Consider the following 14320-nt stretch of genomic DNA (forward strand, 5'->3'; position numbering starts at 1 on the left):
CAGAAGCATGGACTCTCAGATATTTATTTTTTCTAGGGATTGTAATCCATTACTACTATTACTTATTTTGTTGTTCAAACTATCCAAGACTTAGCTCTTGCAAGCTCCTTTCAGTTAGCCCCTGTGTCATTTCAACATGCCCATATTTTCATGACAACTTCCTCATTTTGTGGCATCATAAGAAATTACTGGCTTCCCCTGCCCCAGTCATGGAATTAGCCATTTCTCCAAAGAGCCCTAACTCTTTTCTTAAGAACTTACACATTCTTAAGCTTATTCTCAAAATACTCCTGTGCAGTAGAATCTTAGTTTGCTAAAGACTCATTCAGTCACTCACAAAATTCATCCATAGGAAAGTGAGGACTAAACCTCATTACACTATTTAACACTCATTTTTAAAAATAATAAAGATCTAAACATAAGACCAGAAACTATAAAACTCCTAGAAGAAAACATAGGCAATCCCACTGCTGGGCATACACACCGAAGAAACCAGAATTGAAAGCGACGCGTGTACCCCAATGTTCATCACAGCACTGTTTACAATAGCCAGGACATGGAAGCAACCTAGATGTCCATCAGCAGACGAATGGATAAGGAAGCTGTGGTACTTATACACAATGGAATATTACTCAGCCATTAAAAAAAATACATTTGAATCGGTTCTATTGAGATGGATGAAACTGGAGCCCATTATACAGAGTGAAGTAAGCCAGAAAGAAAAACACCAATACAGTATACTAATGCATATATATGGAATTTGAAAGATGGTAACGATAACCCTATATGCGAGACAGAATAAGAGACACAGATGCATAGAACAGTCTTATGGACTCTGAGGGAGAAGGTGAGGGTGGGACGTTCTGGGAGAATAGCATTGAAACATGTATATTATATGTGAAACAGAACACCATTCCATGTTCGATGCACGAGACAAATGCTCAGGGCCGGGGCAATGAGATGACCCAGAGGGATGGGATGGGGAGGAAGGTGGGAGGGGGGTCCAAGAAGGAGAACACATGTAAACCCATGGCTGATTCATGTCAATGTATGGCAAAAACTACTACAATATTGTAAAGTAATTAGCCCCCAACTAAAATAAATAAATTTATTAAAAAAAAGAAAACATAGGCAAGACACTCTCCGACATAAACCACAGCAGGATCATCTATGATCCACCTCCCAGCATATGGAAATAAAAGCAAAAATAAACACAACAAAGGAAACTATAAGCAAGGTGAAAAGACAGCCTTCAGAATGGGAGAAAATAATAGCAAACGAAGCAACGGACAAACAATTAATCTCAAAAATATACAAGCAACTCCTGCAGCTCAATTCCAGAAAAATAAATGACCCAATCAAAAAGTGGGCCAAAGAACTAAACAGACATTTCTCCAAAGAAGACATACAGATGGCTTCACATACAGAGTGAAGTAAGCCAGAAAGAAAAACACCAATACAGTATACTAACACATATATATGGTATTTAGTTAATCAGTAAAGATAATCCTCTATGCGAGACATCAAAAGAGACACAGATAAATAGAACAGTATTATGGACTCTATGGGAGAGGGTGGGATGATATGGGAGAATGGCACTGAATCATGTAAATTATCATATGTGAAACGAATCACCAGTCCAGGTTCGATGCATGATACAGGGCGCTCAGGGCTGGTGCACCAGGATGACCTAGAGGGATGCGATGGGGAGGGAGGGGGGTTCTGGGAGGGGAAACATGTACACCCATGGTGGATTCATGTCAATGTATGGCAAAACAAATACAATATTTTAAAGTTAAAAAATAGATAAATAAACTAATTTAAAAAAATAAAAATAATAAAAATAATATAAGAAGGGACTTCCTTGGTGGTCCAGTGGCTAAGACCATGCTCTCAGTGCAGGGGCCCGGGTTCCATCCCTGGTCAGAGAGCTAGATCCCACATGCTGCTACTAAGGATCCCACACGCTTAACTATTAATTAGTACAAGATCTCATGTGTCTCAACAAAGATCAGAAGATTCCATGTGCTGCAACTAAGACCCAGCACAGTCAAATAAATAGTGTGTTTAAAAAATAATAATAAATCAAATAATATAAGAATTAAAAATAAACTTCATAACCCAATTAATTCATCTGGGATCTTTTTCAAGGGAGCTGAAATCATATTCTCAATAATGAAACTGACTAATCACAATAGGTTTCTGTGAATACTAAGTGAAAAATAAATTCTGTATATGTTTCTTTTCAGGAAACCTGATTCAACACTTTCAGCTATTTCTCAACCAAAGGCCAATCAAAACCACTCATTAAGTAACTACACTACTCTTTTAAAGTCTTGGTTCATAATTTTCCTGCTTATTCTTCCCCAATGGTGTTTAGCAATAATATGTAGTACACACTGTTTCCACAATGCCTCAACGAGACCCTAAAAAAGATTTATGTTTTCATCCTGGTGGAAGGGAGGGAGGACGAGTGGGGGGGAGACTTAATTACTTTCTCAAACTCATGTAGTAAGTCAGAGGTCAGTTCCAGGACCCAAGCCTTATGACATCCTGTGTTCTTTCTTCATGAGAATACTCATTTTTAAAAATTAATTAATTTATTTTAATTAGAGGATAATTAGTTTACAATATTGTGGTGGTTTTTGCATACATCGACATGAATCAGCCACGGGTATACATGTGTCCCACCATCCTGAAACCTCCCCCACTTCCCTCCTCACACCATCCCTCTGGGTTGTCCCAGAGCACCAGCTTTGGGTACCCTGCTTCATGCATCGAATTTGCACTGGTCATCTATTTTACATACGGTAAACAACAGACTGGTTCCAAATAGGAAAAGGAGTACGTCAAGGCTGTATATTGTCACCCTGCTTATTTAACTTATATGCAGAGCACATCATGAGAAACGCTGGGCTGGAAGAAACACAAGCTGGAATCAAGATTGCCAGGAGAAATATCAATAACCTCAGATATGCACATGACACCACTCTTATGGCAGAAAGTGAAGAAGAACTAAAGAGCCTCTTGATGAAAATGAAAGAGGAGAGTGAAAAAGTTGGCTTAAAGTTCAACATTCAGAAAACTAAGATCATGGCATCCGGTCCCATCACTTCATGGCAGATAGATGGGGAAACAGTGGAAACAGTGGCTGACTTTATTTTTCTGGGCTCCAAGATCACTGCAGATGGTGATTGCAGCCATGAAATTAAAAGACGCTTACTCCTTGGAAGGAAAGTTATGACCAACCTAGACAGCATATTAAAAAGAAGAGAAATTACTTTGCCAACAAAGGTCCGTCTAGTCAAGGCTATGGTTTTTCCAGTGGTCATGTATGGATGTGAGAGTTGGACTATAAAGAAAGCTGAGCACTGAAGAATTGATGCTTTTGAACTGTGGTGTTGCAGAAGACTCTTGAGAGTCCCTTGGACTGCAAGAAGATCCAATCAGTCCATCCTCAAGGAGATCAGTCCTGGGTGTTCATTGGAAGGACTGATGTTGAAGCTGAAACTCCAATACTTTGGCCACCTGATGCAAAGAGCTGACTCATTGGAAAAGACCCTGATGCTGGGAAAGATTGAGGGTAGGAGGAGAAGGGGACGACAGAGGATGAGATGGCTGGATGGCATCACCGACTTGATGGACATGGGTTTGGGTGGACTCAGGGAGTTGGTGATGGACAGGGAGGCCTGGCATGCTGTGGTTCATGGGGTCGCGAAGAGTCGGACATGACTGAGCGACTGAACTGAACTGAACACACATGTTTCAATGCTATTCTCTCATATACTCATTTTTAATTAATAAGATTTACTTAATGCTCTTATTAGTTTATACTGTCATTCTCTACCATTAACTTCAGCTAATACTCCAATTTGTAGCTGGGTAGATACATTTCCTTGAAGGAGTTTCTTTTGGTTTTAGAGCATAAAGTAGGGTAGGGGATGTAGAAAATGATTTATATAGCCCCTTAAGCTATTGTACATACTTTGTTTAACTATTTTTTTAAGATCAGTTCCACATTTTGATTCTTTAAAAAAACAAAACCTCTGGGGGCAATGAGCTTTTTGCTTTAACAGTTTTATGACTGTTAAATGTGTGTCCCCTTGACACATGAAGAACACTGCTCTCAGGGAATGCAAAGTAATTTTAAAATTAGCCTAAGCAAAATATAATTAAAAAGGTAAATCTACTGAAAAAATTGAGTGGCCTAAGGGAAACTGCATCCACAGTTTGGTTCTTTGATTTTATATAGTGAATCACAGTATGCTTATTTTAGTCCCAAGGGCAATCATTATATTGAAAGCAATATTAAATAATCTTATCCAGCTATTTCTGCCATGTGCATTATTTACTTAGCTATGCAGCATATCATAAACTAAAAGCAAAACAACCTAACATTTATTATAACCAATATTTTTCTGTGGCCTCACCTTCCTCCACCATGCTCCACTAGCAATCAATATACCAATATTTTTGTACACCAATCTATAAGAACAATAAAGTTCATATATAGCTCAATATATTGAAGTCCCCAGTCAGAAATTTATGCAAGATCCTAGTTTCTTCATTTTTCAAATTGTGTAATCTTTAGTGTGGTGGAACATATACTAATGTAAAGCAAAACCCTAGTGAGACAGAGCACCAGAGCATGGTTTATTTACTTATTTAACCAATGTTTACTGACTACCACCTTCCCTAGTGGCTCAGATGGTAAAGAATCTGCCTGCAATGTAATGTGGGAGACCTGGGTTCAATCCCTGGGTTGAGAAGATCCCTTGGAGAAATGAATGGCAACCCACTCCAGTATTCTTGTCTGGAGAATTCCACGGACAGAGAAGCCTGGTGGCTATGGCCTATGGGGTCTCAGAGAGTTGGACAAAATGACTGAGCAACTTAAACATTTTCACTTTGGGCTTCCCTGGTGGCTCAGACAATAAAGCATCTGCCCACAATGTGGGAGACCTGGGTTCGATCCCCGGGTCGGGAAGATCCCCTGGAGAAGAAAATGGCAACCCACTCTTGCCTGGAAAATTCCATGGATGGAGGAGCCTGGTAGGCTATGGTCTGTGGGATCGGAAAGAGTCCGACACGACTGAGCAACTTCACTTATCACTTAAAATGTGCAGTCATGCTTTAAGTGGCTTCCAGTCAAAGTGCAGGGAGAAAATAACAAATAAAGTAAAAATAAGGGCTTCTCTGGTGGCTCAGATGATAAAGAATCTGCCTGCAATGCCAGAGACCCGGGTTCAATCCCTGGGTCAGGAAGATTCCCTGGAGAAGGGAATGGCTACCCACTCCAGTATTCTTGCCTGGAGAATCCCATTCAGAGGAGGAGCCTGGTGGGTTACACCAGTTGAGCAAAGTTATAAGCATGCAGGGCCTTCACCATGCCGCGATATAGGATTCCAGGCTTCACAGAGGGCTTGGACCTGGCTGTTAAAAGACACGCACCTGTGGAACAGCAAGTGGGACTGCTCCAGGCCATGTCCAGAGCCAGAACATGTAGCTGGCATATGGGTTCACAGGGCCAACCAAGAGAGCAAAGGAGGATGAAGTCCATGAGAAAGACAGGCTGGACGGGGCTTGGAATGCAAGGCCAAAGGGTTTGTGTTTTGGTAACAATGGGGAACCATTGCAGATTCCTGAGAAGGCAAGTAATAACGACAAAAGAGGGACCAGAGAATTCAGTCTGGTAAAGATGTGCAGAGGGACTAGAAAGAGAAGATATGGTGGGGGGGTTAAAGGGAGGCTACTGTGGGTTTTCAAGCATGACATCTGTATGTCACCTGGCTCAGAAGAGGAGGAACCCAGGAGACGTTCCTAGAAAGGTGACAGACCCTGGAGGTTCACGGGCAAGGACTGGGGAGCCCACTGCACCTGGATTTGCATCCCAACTCTGCTAGTGCTGGTTGCCCAACCTTTACCAAATCATTCAAGTTCCCTGCTTTCCACTTCCTCAGGGTAAAGCGGTCAGTGCTCTCTCCCTTTTAAGCACTGACTCAGTGTCGGGCACACTGCAGACTTTCCACCATTGGTGCTGCTTGTAGAAGACAGGAGCTGCCTGAAGGTCTCCAGGCCCCTTGAGAGGCTTCCCAGCCTTGCTTTCTACTCACTTCCATTTCTGTCTGCTCCATTCACGGGACAGGCACAGATAAAGCTAGTCTGAAGCACAAATCAGACTTCAGCAACCAAGCTACCACCCTCTCTGGGTTGGTTTCACACTCAGATCTGGAGTTCAGGCAAACTGGTGAGAGAAGGAGTGGAAGAGGTGGAAAAGAATCATGCAGCAGCCGGCGCAGGGCAGGAGCCCTCACCAAGAGACCTCCACAGTTCGCACTGCTCTGGGCCACGATTCTGACACCCTGAAGTGTGGGCAGCTGGTACAGCGAGGCCTGCCTTAAAAATAACATTTCTGGAAGTGCCATAAACCAACAACAGAGAGAGAAGCTCTTCCCCACATTTACCAAGTTAGAGCAGTCAATCTGAAGAGAGACAAGATGAAGGCTCTATCCCTTTTGAAATTATGTTTAGTCCTACCTGAAGTCACATCTTCTGGTGTGAGGAGCAGAAGAATGTCCAAAAGAATTTTGTGTATTTTAGTAAGTAACTACCATGAACAACTAGGGGTAAAGAGAAGTGTAAAATGCATCCCTCCTAGGATCCAATTCAGGTCACGCAAACGTGTGCAAGCACAAGAGGAAAGAGAAGCATTAAGTCGGGAAGTATTCACTCTAAACGGTGCAGGAGTCCAGAGAAAAGCGAGGGCTGGAAGGGCTGAGAAAAGGCTCCCAAGAAACACAGAATGTACACTTAAGAAGAGTGAGGGCTTGGACAAAAGGAAGTAAAGTGGCAGGCTTTGTGCAAAATCCAGAGGTGGAAAAAGTGTGGGATGTTTGAGGCACAGTGTGGTGAACAGCTTGACTGCCACAGAGGTTCTCTTGTCACTGAGACCAGTCCCAGCACCCGGGTAATCTGGAAGGCAGTTGTGCTCACCACTGTACCACCAATGCCACCCAGACAATCTGGAGAGAGAGCAGGACCCTTCCCTTGCCGAGCAAGACTGTATACCACAAGAGCCACTCTGCGGATTAAACTGACACAATGGAACTCCTTGAATCTGTAGACACAGACAATCCCAGTTGGGAAAGAGCCTCTTGTAGGACCAGAGAGTTCAGAAACATCCAATAGGCAAGTCTGGCTATAACAAGCCATAGTGAAAACCAACCAACCAAACAAACAAACAAAAAAGGCAGAGACTGAGAAGTCTCTTAGGCTGCCAGTCGCTTTGGGGGGGCAAATAAGGGTTTCATGGGGCAAATATGTCTGAGACATCCTACTCACCCGCTGGGAGCTGTTCTGTAGAGCTGGTTTTAATATAGTAATTGATTAGAAAAGGGATGCGAGAGTCTTCTAAGGATGGGTGGCTGAGGGGGAAATGAAACACGAAAGGCACAGGTTCAGAAGGAAAAAGATGGCCGCTGACAGAGCACCCGGAGACTCGACCGTGCCTGTTACATATCTGCACGCTGCAGTAAAGACGGCCGCTGACAGAGCACCCAGAGACTCAACCGTGCCTGTTACACATCTGCACGCTGCGGTACAGGAAGACACTGGGAGAAACGCCTGATGCAGGCAAAGAGGAACAAGTAGAAAGGTGGCTGATTATGCATCCTTACAAGCTAAGAAAAGTTGTGTGAGTTACCTCCCTTTTTCTGTCTGAAGATAAGACGATGATGATGATAGTCATTGCCTTTGTTTTCTTTATAACAAGCCTTGACCTTACTGGCATTTTAGTAAACCATCTCAGTCTCCTACCTTTCTCTGCAAAAATCAATAGTGGATGGGTTGAGTTACCAGACTGGACAACAGATATCTAAAATTTCAAATAGAAAAAAAAATGGATGACAAAGAAGTTTCCAATGGAAGGCAGCACAAGTGGAGACTGAGAGCATGGAGACTCCAGGGCAGTTTCTGCCATTTTGCTAGCACACAGCTGTGGGGTTCTGCAGACCCCCCCAGGTAAGCTGTTAGCAGCCGTTAACCCAATGGACAGGTATTCCTGACAGGCTAAAGCTAAGCTAAGGGAAATGGTATAAAACATCTGCCACATTTGTCTATTGATCTGGGGATAAAATGTTCAGAAATTCACAAGAAAAGGATGCTAACCAGTCAACCCGATCTAAGAAAAGTATGATCTTGAAGCATCTGTGCTCTGCACAGGGGCTCAGTAGGGACTCAGTAGGTGTTTACTGAATGTAAAACAATACATCTTTGTTAAAGGTTATTTTTGTAAGAAACGTGTCTTATGTTAGTCAAGAACATCATTCTCAAATTTATACAAACCAACATGGCATTCTGGAACTTTGTTTTTTCTTACTCATAAAACACATTCTAAGTATCAATGAGATTTAATTTAAAATCAAACTATTAACATTTTCATAATTGTTATACTCTCAAGGCAGGTTGGGAGTAGCATTCAGTACCTTTATGAATGAAAGCAGAACATTGTGGCTGGCAAAGTACAGTGGAGCTCTTCTCTGGAGCCTGGAATACAACTGCCTACAAAGAGGACAATGGAGAGAGACAGGGAGAGAGTGGCCCTGCCTGTAAAGCATGTAGAACATAAAAGAACCATTTGAGAAAAGAAATCCTAATTACATGTGACATCCTAGACATAACTAGGCCATGTAGGAGCAGCAGGTAAAGTAAACCTTCCCAATCAGCACCATGATTAGCACTATGTAAGCTTTACAGCTATTTGCCCACATTGTGTGTGGTCATTTATGACTAGAGAGGTTGTCTGCATGGGTTTAGCTTTATGATACAACAATGAGATTTGATAACATGATAATGAATGCAGATTTTCAAGGCTGAATAAGATTTCTCTGGGTTTGATGAGTTTTTTCAAATTATCACTTGAATTTACAAGGAAAAAAAAATGTACCACCATCAAAAATATCTCCCCTGCACAGAAACAAAGCCACAGGCCTTTGGGGGCTAGGCGGTGGCTTAAAAACACTCCCAGAGACACCACCCTTACAGCAAGGATGAAGCATATCCAGGTGCAGTTGTTGTTATGTGCCTGGACTAATCTCAGCAAATAAAGCCATTCTGAGAATTGTCTGTACAGATGGCTAGCTCAAAGAGGTCCCCTCTGCTGTTGCTGCCAGAGGCATACCAATTGTGGAATTTTTTTTAATGTTGCCAATAAACAACCAAACAGGATTCCTGTGAATCCTTTACAGACCACGAACCTAAAATGTCAGGTGAGATCTTCTTGATGGTTTCAAACAAAGACTAATGAGGCTTTCATTGCTTCTGTCTGGAATACAAACAGGCCACATTCTATTCAAAACAAGTATCTCCAAGAGTTCACTGATTAATGCCAATAATTCAAAAAATCTATAGTGTTCCCATAAAACCTTAAAGGATTACAAAATTATGTGACAAAAGAAGACACTTTTTCCTTTACAGTAAACATTTTTATGAACGCAGAGCAGGGCAGAGGGGAGACATATTCATATACTGTACTGCCTAAGGAAACTTACTACAGAACTATTCACTTTACAGCTTGGTGGATGTGATGGTAAATTATGTGTGTCACAGGAGGGTTTTTTGGATGAGACGAACATTTAAATTGGTAACCGCTGGGTAAAGCAGATCACCGTCCATAATGCAGGTGCCTCACCAAACCAGCTGGAGGCATGAAGAGAGCAGAAAGACCAGCCTTCCTAGACAAGAGGTAAAGGAGAGTGTTTGGGACTTCATCTACAACTGACTGTTCTGGGTCTCCAACCAGCCAGTCCACACTGCAGATTTTTGGACTCACTATTCTTCATAATTGTGTGAGTCGATTTCTTATAGTAAATCTCTTCCTGTATGCACACACATCCTATTGGCACTGTTTCTCTGGAGCACCCTGAATAATATAGCGGAACTGATTTTACTTGCAATGGGGATAAAGTTTGTATAACCTGTTGAACATTAACCTCTACTATCGGGGAAATAATGTACCCAACTCTTTAGTCTAGTGCCCCTTTTTCCTTGATTAAATCACCCCAAGAAGGGATCTTCTACTTCAGCTTTAACTGTCTCTCAGGCCAGCTGGTGAGAAGCAGCACTGAGAAGTTCCAAACTTTGTTCTTTTCAGGGAAAACCGGAAAAAGGAAAAGATGGTGGAGTAGAAGAACTTGAGCTTACCTCCTCTGACGAAAATGCCAAAATCATTTTTTGGAATCTACCAAAAAAAGATATTCTACTTCCAAAAACAAAGAGAAAGCCTCAATGAGACAATAGGAGGGGCGCTTTTGCAATACAATCAAATCCCATACCAACAGGACAGGCAATCCATGAACTGGAAAACACATACATCACCAAGTTTCTTCCACAGGAGGGAGAGTTCCAAGCTCCACATCAGGCTCTTCAGCCTGGGGTCTGGAATCAGGAGGAAGTGCCTCAGAGCATTTGGCTTTCCAGGCCAGAGGGACTTGAGTGCAAGAGCTCCACAGGACTGAAGGAAGCAGAGACACCACTCTTGGAGAACGCACATAACGTTTCAGGTGCCCTGGGACCCAAAGCAAAGCAGTGTCTCCATAGGAGCCCAGAACAGACCTACTGGTGGGTTTTGGAAGGTCTCCAGAGGGGGCAGGAGGTGGTTGTGGCTCACCAGCGGGAGAGGCAGGGAGGTGGTAAGGACACTGGTGGCAGAGGTCCCAAGGAATATTCATTAGGTGAGCAGTCCCAGAGGTCATCATTTTGGCACCAAGCCCCAGTGCCACCCAACAGCCTGCAGGCTCCAGTGCTCGGGCAAAACAACCAACAGGGTAGGAAAACAGCCCCACCCAAAGACAGACAGGCTGCTAAAGTCATCCTAAATGCACTTGTTCGGTCAATCAGTGTCCAGCTCTTTGTGACCTCATGGACTGCAACATGCCAGGCTTCCCTGTCCTTCACTATCTCCCAAAGTTTGCTCAAACTCATGTCCACTGAGTTGATGATGCCAGCTGCCTCTAAACACAAGCCTTGACAGGGCCCTGCCCATTAGAGGGACAAGACCCAGCTCCACCCACCAGTGGGCATGTCAGACTCTCCGATCAGAAAGCCTGCACAAGCCTCTAGGACAGCCTCACCCACCAGGGGGCTGACAGCGGAAGCAAGAGGAGCAACTACAACCCTGCAGCCTGCAGAACAGAGACTGCAATCACAGAAAGTTATACCAAATGAGATGACAGAGAAATACGTTCCAGAAGAAGGAACAAGACAAAGCCTAGGAAACAATAACTAAATGAAGTGGAGATAGTCAATCTGCCTGAAAAATAATTCAGAAAAATGACAGTAAAGATGATCCAAAATCTTGGAAAAAGAACAGAGGCACAAGGAACTCCCTGGTGGTCCAGTGGTTAGAATGCCACACTTCCACTTCAGGGGGCGCAGGTTTGATCTTTGGTCAGAGAACTAAGATCCTGCCTGCTGCACAGCATGGCCAAAAGATAAATAAAGAATGGCTGCAGAGACCAAGACAATACAAAAAATACTTAACAAAGAGCTAGAAGATTTGAAGAAAAGTGATAACACAACAGCTGAAATGAAAAGTACACTAGAAGGAATCAACAGAAGAATAACTGGGGCAGAAGAAAGAGTAAGTAAGTGGGAAGACATATTGGCAGAAAACAATGCTGCAGAACAGAGCAGAGAAAAAGAATTTAAAAAATGAGAAGCATCTAAGAGACCTCTGGGACAACATTAAATGCACCAATATTTGCATTACAAGGTGTCCCAGAAGACAAAAGAAAGGATCCAAGAAAATATCTGGAGACAGTAGCCAAAAACTTCACTACCATGGGAAAGGAAACACTCACTCAGATCCAGGAAGTGCAGAGTCCCACAGGGTATAAAGCCAAGCAAGCAAGTAAGTAAGCAAGCAAGCAAGTAAGCAAGTAAGTAAGTAAGTAAAGTCACTCAGTTGTGGTCGACTCTTTGTGACCCCATGGACTGTAGCCTACCAGGCTCCCCTGTCCATGGGATTCTCCAGGCAAGAGCACTGGAGTGGGTTGCTACTTCCTTCTCCAGCCAAGGAGGAACCTGCCAAAACAGATATGACAAAAATTAAAGACAAAAAGAAAATATTAAAAGCAATGAAGGGAAAGCAACATATAACACACAAGGAAATCCCCACATGGTTATCAGCTTATTTTTCAGCAGTAAATCTGCAGGACAGAAGGGAATGGCCTGATATATTTGAAGTGATGAAAGGGAAAAACCTACCACTAAAAATATTTCACCCAGCAAGGCTCTCATTCAAATTCAATGAAAAAATCAAAAGCTTCACAGAGAAGCAAAAGCTAATAAGAGAATCCAGCACTACCAAACGAGCATTACAACACATGCTAAAGGAACTTCTCTAAGCAGAAAAGAAAAGGCCACCTAGAAACAAGAACATTTTGAACAGAAAAGCACACCAGTAAAGGCAAAATACAGCAAAGGCAGGAAATCATCCACACACAAGCATGATACCAAAATAAGTAATCCTGAGAAGAAGGAAGTTCAAATGCGGGATATTGGAAGTACATCTGAAATTAAGAGACCAGCAACTTAAAACAACTATATATATAGACTGCTGTATCAAAACCTCCTCATGGAAATCACAAACCAAAACATGTAACAGATACACACCAAAAAAGAAAAAGCGATCCAAACACAACTCTAATGATAATCATTAAATCACAAGAAAAGAAAGCAAAAGAGGAAGGGAAGAAAAAAGGCCTACAAAAACAAATCCTAAACAATTAACAAAATGGCAATAAGAACACACATATCAGTAACTACCTTAAATGTAAAGGAATTAAATGTTCCAACCAAAAGACAGAGACTGGTTGAATGGATACAAAAACAAGATCTGTTTACATGTTGTCTACCAGAAACCCACTTCAGACCCAGGCACACATACAGAGTGAAAGTGGTGTTATTGTTGCTGTTCAGATGCTAAGGCACGTCTAACTCTTTGAGATCCCATGAACTTCAGCACGCCATGCTTTCCTGTCCTTCAGTATCTCCTGGAATTTGTTCAAACTCATGTCCATTGATTCAGTGATGCCATCCAACCATCTCATTCTTTGTCACACCCTTCTCCTCCTGCCCTCAATCTTTCCCAGCAGCAGGGTCTTCTCCAATAGGTCAGCTCTTCACATCAGGTGGCCAAAGTATTGGAGCTTCAGCTTCAACAAAAGTCCTTCTAATGAATATTCAGGGTTAATTTCCTATAGGATGGACTGGTTTGATCTCCTTGCTGTCCAAGGGATTCTCAAGAGTCCTCTCCAGCACCACAGTTTGAAAGCATCAATTCTTCAGCACTCAGCCGTCTTTATGCTCCAACTCTCACATCTGTACATGACTACTGAAAAAAACCATAGCTTTTACTAAATGCACTCTTGTCGGCGAAGTGTTGTCTCTGCTTTTTAATATGCTGTCTAGGTTTGTCATCTCTAATTTTCTTGAAGACATCTCTAGTCTGGCCCATTCTATTGTTTTCCACTATTTCTTTGAACTGAACACTTAGGAAGGTTCAGATGGGTATACCCTTCCTTCCTAAAGCTTTCTTATCACTCCTTGCTATTCTTTGGAACCCATCTGAATGCAGAGTTCTAAAGAATAGCAAGGAGAGATAAGAAAGTCGTCCTACATGTTCAATGCAAAGAAACAGAGGAAAACAACAGAATGGGAAAGACTAGAGATCTCTTGAAGAAAATTAGAGATACCAAGGGAACATTTCATGCAAAGATAGGCACAATAAAGGACAGAAACAGTATGGACGTAAGAGAAGCAGAAGATATTAAGAAGAGAAGGCAAGAATACACAGAAGAACTATACAAAAAGATCTTAATGATCCAGATAACCACAATGGTGTGACCACTCACCTAGAGCCAGACATCCTGGAATGTGAAGTCAAGTGGGCCTTAGAAAGCATCACTACGAACAAAGCTAGTGGAGGTGATGGAATTCCAGTTGAGCTATTTCAACTCCTGAAAGATGATGCTGTGAAAGTGCTGCACTCAATATGCCAGCAAATTTGGAAAACACAGCAGTGGCCACAGGACTGGAAAAGGTCAGTTTTCGTTCCAATCCCAAAGAAAGGTAATGCCAAAGAATGCTCAAACTACTGCACAATTGCACTCATCTCACATGCTAGTAAAGGAATGTTCAAAATTCTCCAAGCCAGGCTTCAGCAATATGTGAACTGTGAACTTCCAGATGGTCAAGCTGGTTTTAGAAAAGGCAGAGGAACCAGAGTTCAAATTGCCAATATCCGCTGGATCATCGAAAA

The 14320-nt window shown here is 42.4% G+C and overlaps 1 protein-coding gene across 4 annotated transcripts in view; it reads right to left on the reverse strand.

Moving 5' to 3' along the window:
• C2H3orf70 (chromosome 2 C3orf70 homolog) overlaps positions 1–14320 on the reverse strand; it is a 107339-nt gene that overhangs the window by 13846 nt on the left and 79173 nt on the right. The window contains exon 1 of one of the 4 annotated variants that reach the window (XM_081571360.1): positions 10667–10866. The exons of the other annotated variants lie outside the window; for them this stretch is intronic. Coding sequence (XP_081427486.1) covers positions 10667–10754 — 88 coding nt within the window. The 5' untranslated portion in view covers positions 10755–10866. Of the gene's footprint in view, positions 1–10666; positions 10867–14320 lie in introns of those variants that run through there. 4 annotated transcript variants of the gene reach the window in all.

The sequence above is a fragment of the Giraffa tippelskirchi genome, chromosome 2 (assembly GCF_054371585.1).
Source record: "Giraffa tippelskirchi isolate mGirTip1 chromosome 2, T2T-mGirTip1v1.2.pri, whole genome shotgun sequence".
Lineage (NCBI taxonomy): Eukaryota > Metazoa > Chordata > Mammalia > Artiodactyla > Giraffidae > Giraffa > Giraffa tippelskirchi.